At 41.3% G+C, this 12,846-nt stretch overlaps 1 protein-coding gene across 2 annotated transcripts; it reads right to left on the bottom strand.

The window, feature by feature from the left end:
• Positions 1-1,581: 1,581 nt before the first annotated feature.
• On the bottom strand, positions 1,582-11,639 carry wfs1b (Wolfram syndrome 1b (wolframin)). Of its 2 annotated transcripts, none has more exons than XM_070837207.1 (10): positions 11,524-11,639; positions 10,130-10,498; positions 8,683-8,759; positions 8,361-8,505; positions 8,092-8,265; positions 7,873-7,953; positions 7,482-7,633; positions 4,756-4,992; positions 4,451-4,569; positions 1,582-4,052 (listed from the first exon to the last, which is right to left on the bottom strand). In XM_070837207.1, exons 2-10 carry the CDS (start codon positions 10,494-10,496, stop codon positions 2,504-2,506), a joined length of 2,901 nt encoding a protein of 966 aa, XP_070693308.1. In that variant the 5' UTR covers positions 10,497-10,498; positions 11,524-11,639; the 3' UTR covers positions 1,582-2,503. The 2 variants fall into 2 exon arrangements, with proteins under 2 accessions (XP_070693308.1, XP_070693310.1); XM_070837209.1 differs by having other exon boundaries at positions 8,683-8,756.
• Positions 11,640-12,846: the final 1,207 nt, after the last annotated feature.

The following is a 12,846-nucleotide window of genomic DNA, read 5'->3' as shown; positions in this document are numbered from 1 at the left end:
CAAAATTGTCAAATGAACAGTTATAAATAATGTTAATATGTTTTTTTTCTGAATAAATATTTCAACGAAATTGCATCCAATGAGCGTACATCTGTGATTTTTATTGCAGTGTAATTATACAAGACTGATAAGTGCCAGGGCCATTATGGAAATGTGCGCACTTAATAGCTTCAATTTATATGAGCCTATAAGGGGTCACGATCACAGTGTGATCCGAGTGAAGTCATGTGGTCTTAAGCGCCACCCAGTGACACAACACACTAATTACGTCTGAAAATAAAATGATTGTAGCATCCTAAAGCTTTTGTGCCCTACTTTGAAAGCTGAAAACATTACACCCATGTTTACAGGGGTAAAGTCAAACAAAGTTATCTTGAAATAAGATTGCCAAATACGTGAACTGCCTGTTGTTGTTTTTTCATGCATCACGTTACTGTTGTGCAAATACAAATGCAAGTTAAACTTTGCCTGAACTACAAGACTGAACTAGATACGCCTTTTCATGTTTTGGTTTTCACTGATCAGTTTTTCTTTCTAGTGTACTGCTTTCTGAATAAATCTTTAAAACTGAATTTTGACAGTCTTGGTATCACTTGTCATTGCATGAAAAGAACAGGTAAGACTAATTACATCAAACCTGCAAAAATGCATTTCTTTAGGTACTTGAACACAACAGTGACATCGACTTTTGGGCTGATAACGTGAGCTTGTTAGCAGTTAAAGTAATTTCTGGCCACCCGATGAATGTAGGTCTAACATTCAATATAGGTTTTGTAGAAATACACTTTAAACTATATATTTTGTCTCCTCAATCTACAAAGGGAAATATTTGGCTCTTTAGCTGCTTCACTATGTTCACCAGCTAGTCTCTGATTTTCTGCTGTTTGGTGTTCAGTAGATAGTGTATAGTGGGTTTTCAGAGCTTTCCTACTGAAAACAGCTGCCTGTTGCGGCCATAAATGGTGCTATGAGAGCGGTGAGAGCTGTAGTTTCAGGTAATTATTCTCAGTAGACTCATCACTATGAGTGATCCCTGTCACGTTGTTTATGTTGATGAAATTGATTTATAACATACAGATGTTGATGAATAACGATAAGAATGCCTCTATTCCAGTAATTGTTGCAAAGCAGTGCAGACATTAGTAATGGTGTTGGTTATGCACGTGTTTGAAAGAAGTCCACTCCACAGTTTGCATGCTCTGGGCCTCTGCAACCCCAAGTTTGGGAACCACTGCACTATATATGGATATTTAACTGCAGGCTTTTGACTTACTATTAACATAAATAATTAATTAATAATCTCATTAAGCTATGACAGTGAACAGCATTCACAATACCAGGCGCCTGAAACTGAAGCAGCTACATGGAATTCAGCCATTATTAATATGAAAAAGTCTCATGGCACTGAAGTGGTGATCTTGGACATATACAGTATGAGCAAACTCATGAATTAACACATATAAAAGGCAGGACTGGGAGCATGTTTCAAACCTTAAAATATTGATTTCAAAGACAATATCATGTAATTAATGTTAAATTAAAACAGCAATAAGCAAATGTTTTCACAATGTTTATGGGTCACAGTATAGAAAACAGTAGTGACGTCCTAAGTTAAAACACATCATCACCCAGGGACTGCAAATATTCAATATATTACTCCTCTGCACAGCAGAGATGGAGACAAACAACAGAGGAGAAAGAAACAGCTGAAGGAGAAAAAGCAACACACACACACACACACGAGAACAGAGAAGGCAGATAAACTTACCTGATCTGTAACAAATACAAACACAGATGCAGCTGAGTGTTTTTTAAATGTTAAGGATTAAAGACGTGATTTTAGTAATTCTCTGACTGAGACTATTTCTAATAAGGCACTTGAAAATAATAATCATTTCAAAATTACATACTGGACATGTAAAATGTTGAGTCATTAAAGCTTGATAGCAAAGGAGAAACCATTACAAATTATAATCAGCATAACAACCTTAAAAAAGAAAGGTTTCCTTCTATAATTTGTAGCCCATCGACACAATGATGAGAGTACAGTTCAAAAAAGAAACTGTAAAAAAGCAAATACTGAAGATGAAAGATTTTGGCCACATATATTTGATAAACATACATAAAAAGCCTAGATTGGATGAAATGCACAAGTGACCACAGCTGAGGAGAGTTTTTCTTACTTTAGTGTTAGGCAGTAAATTAGTTATTCTAAAAACAGTTTCAGTTTGTGTTTCTGCCTTCTGTAGATTTAATTTAGTTATATTTTGTATTCTCACACATTTTGGCTCAAAAGCTATAAGAATGCAAACACACACTTGCTCAAGTTCAGATTTACAGCAGAACTGATACCACATATGTCTGAGTATCAGTCCTTTCTGTCCCACGGTGTGAAATCATTTACAGAGGTGTAAAATCATGAATGTTCTCCAACTGAAGACAGTATTATTGTTATAGTACTTCTTATTTCTCTCAGAGGTGTGTTTGCCGGATCTCTCTCCCTCTAACCCACCTCCTCCATCTCAGTCTCTATTTCAGTCTCTGTCTCTGAGTGTGGCTCCAGCTGAGCGGTCAGGAAGGGGTTGAAGAAGAAGTCAAAACCAAACTGCAGAGCGCTCTGAGCCGTGCGCCGCCAGTCGTGTTCAATCTTGCACTGCCTGCGGCTGGTCAAGTGAGCATTGACACACGAGATGCAGTGAATGGCTTTCAGTTCAAACACAGGCCATTTGGAGCCTAAACGACCCTCCAGTATGGTACTAAACTCCACCAAGCTTCCTGTGTTCAAGTGCAAAAGCACAGACTTGAACTCATTACTAGCCCGCAGAACTATGTCCTTAGTCGCATCTTCGTCCTCTATGATAGTCCCGTTCTTGGTCTTCCTCTCCAGCGGCATTCCCATTGTGACTTCGAATTTGTATCGATCAAAGCGTTTGATGTGGCATTCGTGCTTGGCCAGTTTTTTGAGTTTACAGAGAGGATCCTCTGGAGGAGGAGCCGGGGCGGGCAGAGGCTGGGGCTCAGCTGTGACGTTTTTCGTCTCCTCACACAAAGGATACGGCTCACCGTACAGGCACCGCATCCAGTTCCCCACAAATACAGGCAGCAGGTTGATAACCGAGTGCGGCCCGTTCTCAATTTCGGTCACTCGGACATATTTGAAGCGTCCAGTCCAGGTGACACGGTGTCCTTCAAGATGAGAGCAGAGAATCTGAGTTTGGGCCATGTTGGACTCTTTCCAGGCCAGAGGGCCGCAGATGTTGCTGTACTCAGGCCACGTCAGGGTGGAGTTATAGACCTTCATGCCTTCAGACCTGTAGACGTACATCCAGCAGAAGAGCAGCACCGCACTGAGCCACACCAGGATCAGTTTGACAACATTGCTCCCTGACAAGGACCGAAGAACAAAGATGGGGTTGAGGCTGAAACGAGTCCAAAGCCTCAACACTACTGGAACGAAGCAAATTGTCAGTGTGACCACCATCTTGGTCAGCTCCAGGGCAAGAAACCACTGCAGTAACTGGATGACGAACATCGCAGCCATGCCCAGTGAGAGTATAGGAAGGGCGAACAGGAAGAGGAAGTAGCCAACACAGGTGCGGATGAGTCCTATTGCAGTGGAGTTATTGAGGAGCACCAAGCTGAGCTCACACCACGTGAAGCAAACCAGGTACGGCACCAGGCACAAATAGGTGCCCTTGAAGCCTCTCAGCTGGGCCATACGGAACAGGAGATAGAAAAGATGTCCATACAGAAGCCACGGCATCCCCAGGTTCAAAGCCACTATGTCACCTAGAGGCAAAGTGACGATGGTCTTCCCAAAAATCCTGAGGAACCAAATGGAGTCAGGCAGGAAGCGAGTGAGGGAGCAGGCGCCGCAGACGACCTCTGTGAGGAGGGCTTTACGAGCGAAGAGCTGAGCAGAGGCGTGAAGGCTGAGGAAGGCAGTGACGGTGAAGAAGAGAGCGATAGCAGCCAACTCTGAGCAGGGGATCCAGGATTTATCAGCAACAGGGAAGGAGAAAACCACGAAGATCACAGAGAGCAGGAAGTACCTGCCAACACAAGGAGATGCAATGTTTTCATTTTGCTACAGAAGCACTTTTAGTTAATTCAGCACATGTATATTTGTCATTATGACTTTAGTTTTACATTTATTTTGAGAATACTTCACCATCTCTGCTTCTTCATATGTTCTTACAATTTTGGTTATTGTTCAGGGTAAAGCAGTTCAATAAATAAAAAACATGCTTTTTGCTTAAAAGATTTTTTTTTTTTAACATGAACAAAGCAGAACTGCATAATACAGTCTTAAACTGAAATATAGTACTTATACTTGTAAAACTTGACCAAAATAAACATTACATCGACAAACAGTACAGAGTAAGCAATTGAAAGCACTCAACTGTGCTAATGAATGGATATATATTCATGTTAAAAGAGATATACGTACAGATACGGTTCTAAGTGTGTCCATCCAAAGTTGGTCTCAGCCTGCTCCAGATCAAGACCAGGTTCAAAGTGAGTCAGCAGGTCTGTCAGGGCCCGAAAATTTTCCCATGCTTTTGAATTCTGTAAAAAAAGATGCTTTGTTTTACCTTTTTTGTTTACCTCCAAAGATAAGTACATCTACACAAATATAAAGCTTACATTTACAGACACACAGGTCCAATATTGCCAAAAAACACCACAGAGTAAGAGAACGATGTAACTGGACTTTGTACAAGGTGCACATCTTTAACAGGAGGAGTCACGAACCTGGAAGACCCGCAGCGTACAGATGACCATGGAGAAGAATGAGAGGTAGAAAACCAGGAGAGGGATGAGGAAGATGAAGAAGTCGATTGTGAGGTTGGAGATGATAAAGAAGAAGATAAGAGCGTTGACGTGGTGCGTGGGGATCAGGGTGCTGAGCCACTGCATGCCAGCCCGCGACGCCCAGTCGATGAGGTGCTCCTTAATCTCCAGCAAAGCGTACAGAGGGAACTTCAGCAGCTGGGAGGAGCAAAGAAAGGAGTAGAGCAGGGTGAGTACATCAACGTGGTTACAAATCTGATCGCTAACTCTACAAAAGAAGGAGTTAGTTAGATTCATCAAGTAGCTGATAAACAGGCAATCGATCAGCAACTATTTTGCTGTCAATATCAAACAAAGACAATTTGGACTAATGGTTGGACAAAACAAGGAATTTGATTATGTGAAGTTGGAAAAGTTGCAGATAGTTTATAAACAAATTGTTTAATCGAGAAAGTAATCAACACACTGATCGATGATGACAGTAATATTCAGTAGTTTCAGCCCCAATTATTTAAATTGCTTTCAACAAACATTCTCAGCAAAAAATAGATTTTTTTCTCTTACTATAAGCTAGATTTTGCATGAATACAGCCCCTGGCAAAAATTATGGAATTACCAGTCTCGGAGGATGTTCATTCGGTTGTTTAATTTTGTAGAAAAAAAGCAGATCACAGACATGACACAAAACTAAAGTCATTTCAAATGGCAACTTTCTGGCTTCAAGAAACACTAAAAGAAATCAAGAAAAAAACACGTGGTAGTCAGTAACAGTTACATTTTTAGACCAAGCAGAAGGAAAAAATTATGGAATCATTCAGTTCTGAGGAAAAAATTATGGAATCACCCTGTAAATTTCCATTCCCAAAACTAACACCTGCATCAGATTAGATCTGCTCATTAGTCTGCAGTTAAACAGGAGTGATCACACCTTGGAGAGCTGTTGCACCAAGTGGACTGACATGAATCATGGCTCCAACACAAGAGATGTCAATTGAAACAAAGGAGAGGATTATCAAACTTCTTAAAGAAGGTAAATCATCACGCAATGTTGCAAAAGATGTTGGTTGTTCACAGTCAGCTGTGTCTAAAATCTGGACCAAGTACAAACAACATGGGAAGGTTGTTAAAGGCAAGCATACTGGTAGACCAAGGAAGACATCAAAGCGTCAAGACAGAAAACTCAAAGCAATATGTCTTGAAAACAGAAAATGCACAGCAAAACAAATGAGGAACAAATGGGAGGAAACTGGAGTCAACATCTGTGACCGAACTGTAAGAAACCGCCTAAAGGAAATGGGATTTACATACAGGAAAGCTAAACGAAAGCCATCATTAACACCTAAACAGAAAAAAAACAAGGTTACAATGGGCTAAGGAAAAGCAATCGTGGACTGTGGATGACTGGATGAAAGTCATATTCAGTGATGAATCGCGAATCTGCATTGGGCAAGGTGATGATGCTGGAACGTTTGTTTGGTGCCGTTCCAATGAGATTTATGAAGACGACTGCCTGATGAAAACATGCAAATTGATGATTGAGTCATTGATGATATGGGGCTGCATGTCAGGTAAAGGCACTGGGGAGATGGCTGTCATTACATCTTCAATAAATGCACAAGTTTACGTTGACATTTTGGACACTTTTCTTATCCCATCAATTGAAAGGGCGTTTGGGGATGATGAAATCATTTTTCAGGATAATGCATCTTGCCATAGAGCAAAAACTGTGAAAACATTCCTTGAAGAAACACACATAAGGTTAATGTCATGGCCTGCAAATAGTCCAGATCTCAATCCAATTGAAAATCTGTGGTGGAAGTTGAAGAAAATGGTCCATGACAAGGCTCCAACCTGCAAAGCTGATCAAAGCAATCAGAGAAAGTTGGAGCCAGATTGATGAAGAGTACTGTTTGTCACTCATTAAGTCCATGCCTCTGAGACTGCGAGCTGTTATAAAAGCCAGAGGTGGTGCAACAAAGTACTAGTGGTGTGTTGAAGTGTTCTTTTGTTGTTGTTTTTTTTCCCTCAGAACTGAATGATTCCATAATTTTTTCCTTCTGCTTGGTCTAAAAAAGTAACTGTCACTGACTACCACATCTTTTTTTTTTATTTCTTTTAGTGTTTCTTAAAGCCAGAAAGTTGCCATTTGAAATGACTTTAGTTTTGTGTCATGTCTGTGATCTGCTTTTTTTCTACAAAATTAAACAACTGAATGAACATCCTCCGAGACTGGTGATTCCATCATTTTTGCCAGGGGTTGTATAACACTGAAAATATATTACACCCAAACTGAATAAAAATTACACAAACTTCATGATCTAATTGTCACATCGCTAGTTGTTGTCCTATTTCTTTCCGGGGTCGCCACAGCGGATGATCCGCTTGTAGATTTTGGCATTAGTTTTTTTACACCGGATGCCCTTCCTGACGCAACCCTCGCCCATTTTTGGTAGCCGGGACTGGGAGGGAGTCGAACCCGGGTTCCCCAGGCCGATGGCATGCGCTATTATCCACTGCTCTACCAGCTGGTATTGTCACATCACTAGTTGTGATGTTGAAAAATCATATCTATGAATACACATCTTTATCCAGAAGTGAAGGCGAGCGCAGAGAAACTTCCCTGCTTCTGCAGATGAACATGAGAACAGCCAGCTGTCACATCCTTATGAAGTCTGAAAGCCTCCTACCTTTTGGTGTAAAGGCAGTTCATCCGGATTCTTCACTACTACATCGTCATCGTCGTCGTCTCCTGCTGCAGCCATGACTGGTGAAGGTGCGATACCCTGAGCGTACTTCTTAGTCATCTCAACAAAGTCATCAAGACCCACATGGGAGGTGGCTACAGAAGACAACATGCTGTACATTAGTTTACAAACATGTAAATCTGAAAGTTACTTTTTCTTTTGCTTTGATATCATCTCTTCAACTTTTATGAAGAAAAAAATGAATGTACGTATCATCTTTAGCAAGAGGAACACATTACATGTTGTACATAGACAAATGTATTTATAAATACTTTGTTCTCAGGTTTGTTAAAGACATCCGACAAGTTGAGGCCATGTGTCAAACCACACGTACCCTCACTGGTGACCATAGTCTCCAGCACTCTCCTCTGTTTCTTGGCAGAGCTGTTCAGTGGGCCCCGGCATACGGGTTTACCTGTAGGCCAAGAAAATTCTCCATAATGACTCTGTATTGTGTTGTAATTTCAGTACACAACTACAACGACTATACGTTTGTTTTATTTAGCAACATGAAATGTCAGTGTTTTAAATTACAGTATATCCCCTGGCGTACCGGGCTCTGTGTGGATGTGTTCAACATTCTCTAGCATCTCAGAAACAGCCACAGTCTTCTTCTTCTCGGGGTTCAACTTCCAGTACATTAGCAGAGCTGCTTTCCTGACGCCTCTCTCAAAGCGCGACTCCGTACACAACTTCTTCACCTCCTCAAAGTTCTCCAGAGTGATGCCTGGAAAATAAGAACACACATGTAGACACTGACGATGTACAACTATTCACAACCATCAAAACCAACTATCTTTATGCTATATATTATTTTGGTACCTTTCCTGGAGGCTAAGCACTGCTGCAGGAGTTTGACAGCATCCCTGCGGCCTTGTTTAGCAGCCTGGATGAGCCAGGTGACTGCTGTACAGTTGTTCAGCTCTTCATCTCTTTCTTCTGCAAGCGCCAGGAAGTAACGGCCCATCTGGACACACACACACACACACACACACATTACTGTGACTTAGCTGGCTCATGACCTGTCCTTCCCATCAATATGTCAGTCTAAAATAATATTAATCATTGCTTGTGCTATTTTTTCTGTGCCCACCATATGGTCATTACAGTCAATGGCATTTGCAATATGTTCAATGACACTGACCTTGGTCTGTGCTTTGGCGTCTCCTGACTTGGCTCTCTCCTCCAGATCCTCAAAACTGACCTCCTCCTCTGGCTCTTCTGAAAGAAACAGAGAATTAGTCACTAAACACACGTAGATTTCATTGGTTTTTAAAATAGCATCCAAATCAGTCAAATTTAGAGGTGCTGAAATTTCTCAGCAAGCTGTTTATATTTCAAGTTAATGTCTATAAATGAAACTTATCTGAATGTGGAAATAATCTAATAATAATAATAATGTCGACTTAAACTGAAGCTTTTATTTTTCATGGCCAACCCCTTAAGTTTGTAAAGTTAGTTTGTGAAATAAATAATTATTCAGGTGAGTATTTAAAGAACAATCATACTGTAAAAAAACACATGGTCCAGATAAACATAAAAGGCACATGGAAACAGTCCAGTTTAATGTGCCAATCGATGACATGAGTGATCCCAGAGTGTGAGCATGAGTCAGATCCTTCCAGAAACATCTTCTGTCCTGATAAGAATGTCCCTCTGAACCTGTCTGGTTTAATTATCATCTCCTTTTGGCTGATGAGCTCTGCTACTCTCAAATCCCTGTGGCTCACTCAAACAAGAGCTCACATGGAAAATGTGACTACTTCCTGAAAAGTCAGGCGTCATCACATTTGTTGTGTTTAACACATACAAAAGGAAATATTTCCCATTAAGTATACTGGGAAAGAGATGGAGGTGGCAACAAATGTGAAAGCACTTTCCAAGATTCAAACAGTCTGTAGGTGATACTGATGAGTGACATCCGGCTGAGGCTCTCTGGAAGCAAAACAAAATTAGATGGGGATCCGATAATAACTTCCATCAGATGTCCACCAATGCTCCTGGTATGCTGCTGGTACCCTGATCCCCCGCCTGAGCCCTAAAATAACTGTTTGTTAAGCAAGGTCAACAGCAGCTGCTGGCTTACTTGATGTAACACGTGTCTACAATGTGATGCAATCTGTCTCCCAATCTTACTTTCATTAGCTGCATTATGATTATCTGTTCAAATCTACACAGCGAGACACATTGTACAGGGCGCACTTTCTTCAGGGAACAGGACTGGATCTAATGGAAAAACTGTGGTCCAAATAAAATGACTGAGGTGTTAGATTTCACACTTTCCAGTAATATCCCATATTTATGTATCTAGATGTCACTGCAAAGCCATGCAACAAATTGAAATGTGATAACAACAGGGCAGCTAAGAGATCTGCTGCTATGTGAACTTCACATGCAGGATTGGATTGTGCTAAGTAAGCAGTGGAAATGATCTATGAAAAGACGAGGGTGAGACCTGCTTTTCTCCTCAAGTCAGCAGAGTGGGAGAGGCTACTTTACATGTTGTGGTGCATGTCTATGGTTGTCAGGGAGACACAGCAGTACACACAGTAAAGTGGGAGTGATGGAAAAAAAGAAAGAAAAAATCTCACCTGGTTCAGGTGTGGGAGGAGGCTGTGGAGCCTTGGCAGCAGCTCCAGCAGCCGTGGCTGGAGGATTCCCCGTTGAGGCTGCATTAAGCTGAGATCTGCCCACCTGAGAGGGGCTCCTGATGGGCTGGCAGAGAGGGGAGGCAGGCGGCGTGGACAAGGAGGAAGAACGGGATGAAAGACCTGGAGAAGTCCGAGGGGAGGCAGTGGAGGGAGAGGACGAGGGTGTGGTTGGAGGTGTTGGTATGGCGAGTTTAGGCTTAGGGCGGTCTGACGTTGGCGCAGTTGGGGTAGAGCTGGTGGAGCTGGTGGAGGGAGCTGAGGGGTGGGCTTTAGGGGTGGCTGGGTTGCTGCTATGCGATGGTTCCATAGCTGAAAATCAGACAACAGCTCAGTCAAAATGAAAACTCTAGGGTTTAAAACAATCATGGTGATGTTCGGGGGTATCTGAAAACACTAAAGGTAAAATGATATGGTACTCTGTGTGTGTGTGTGTGTGTGTGTGTGTGTGTGTGTATGTGTGTGTGTGTGTGTAGAGGAGCAACCAGGGTGTAAGGAGATACATGTTCAAGACAAAACAGCTGATAGGAAGAGGAAGAAGAAAGTGACAGAGCCTGTGCAAACACCTGTGGTGGAGTAACAGCTGTTGTCGAAGGGCACTTTCTCTTATCGTTCCCCTCCACTCACTCAGACATTACTAAGACTGCAGCACACAAACAAACCACTGAATCTCCTCAACAAAAACAACTGTGATCAATCAAAGTATTACAATATATTGTGTAAGAATATTGTAATAATTTGCCAATGTCAAGTAGTGATTGTATTCAAAAAAGTGGCTGACCAAGATGAGAAAAATAGAGCGCACACTTTATTATATTAGATATAACCTACAAATTCTGACAAAGTTTAAGTATAAACATGACTCACTGTGAAAAACAACATCCTCACTGCAAAATCCATGTTGTGTCAATGTTTTTCAGCAAGTGTAAAACCTTTTGTTTTCTATGATAGCGGACCCGTCATGTGGCCTGCAGTCTATTTTAGACACTGTCGAGTGAGCCCTGGGCAGCTATACTGAGGGAGACATCCTTGAAGTGCCTGAAGTGGAAACATGATGTGTCCTGAGTCAATTTAGGGGAACCCCCCTTTTAGCAGCAACAACAGGCTCCAATGGCACTGATCGGACCGACTGAGAGGCTCTGCAAGTACTCCTAATAGTGATCTTACTATAGTTACTATAGTCTATGTACGTTTCCCACTAATGCACTCTAACCTTAATGTGCAGAATTATGTAGGCAGTGCCTCCGTCTTTATGTAACCGTGTCAGTCACAGATGTGGCAGGTTGCTGAAGTGACCGGTGGTTTTGTTGCTAATGCTAACATGCTTGTACACTCACCTTTAGCACGAATACACCAGTTTGTTTTAAGTCCTCCAAGTGAAAAAACCTCGAGAATTATCCCACTTTCTTTGTTATTCGGTGTCCCAAGTCATTCTTCCTTTTCGCTTTTGTAAAGTCTGCCAGTCCACTGGCTCTGTGTGGTCAAACTCCAAACACACACACACACACACACACACACACACACACACACACACACACACACACACACACACACACACACACACACACACACACACACACACACACACACACACACACACACGGTGTGCTGGAAAGTCTGTCAGCTGATCCGCTGAACGTCCACGCCCACTTGTTGTTCTGCGTGTTGTGATTGGACAAACCGAGGACTCGTTTTTTCTACACGCGACTCGATTGGCTGCAATAGTAGGAAGTTCAAATAGTTTCTCTCAGCCAAGAACAATCAATTATCGAAAACTTTAAATCCAGATAAACTGATATCAGGGGCAGCTATAACACCCAATTAAATTGATTAAATGTTTCTGTTTTATATGATGTAGCTTCAGGCTTTTTTAAAAGGTCTGCTTTGTTGTTTATTGATCATATTTAGATTTATTTTTTCTGTTCACAACGTAATAAAAGATTTCTACCAGGAGATGGCAGTACATAATTTAGAATTTGTAAAAACAATTACCACGATTACCATTTCCCTTGTGTAAAATTACATAAACTTATTTTCTTTCTTTCTTGCAATGATTTGGCAATCTACCTCTGTTGTGTGTTACTATTATTAACATAAATGTAATAATGAATTATACAGTATTTCACTCAGTGAGGTTGAGAGGAAAAAAAGGCAAAAACATGATGTTTAAAGCCATGCTGACTGTAGAGTATTTGCTCATGCTAATATGATATCTGCTCATGGAGTACGAGCAAATACAGGTAGTTAATTATTCTGCATAACAGACAGGTAAAACTGGGTTAGCCTGCCTCTAAATCTGTGCTTTTGGTATAATATTTTCTGCCAGTTTTAATCTGTGACAATAATGTTCTGATTGAGCCCAAACATAAACTTCTGAGGGTTGTATGTGTAACCTTTTGCTCACACACATGTACAATGCAACCATAAGAGCAGGGACCTGGGAAAAAACGGAAGGAGAGCAGACAATGAAAGGATTTACAAAGAGTACTATAAGCAACAGACTCAGGGGAGAGTCAGATTAAAGTTCCAGGCTGGGAATGAGAGTAGATACCACATTGTGGGAAAAGAAGGAAATGAGGGCAGTAATTGCTTAACTGCAACTGCATTGAAGCATTTATGTAAATGGATTTTGATTACCAGATTAACCCAATCCAGTTGAG

This window comes from Pempheris klunzingeri, chromosome 9 (assembly GCF_042242105.1).
Source record: "Pempheris klunzingeri isolate RE-2024b chromosome 9, fPemKlu1.hap1, whole genome shotgun sequence".
Lineage (NCBI taxonomy): Eukaryota > Metazoa > Chordata > Actinopteri > Acropomatiformes > Pempheridae > Pempheris > Pempheris klunzingeri.
The sequence above is the reverse complement of the archived record's forward strand: the minus strand, read 5'-3'. Positions and strand labels throughout refer to the sequence as shown.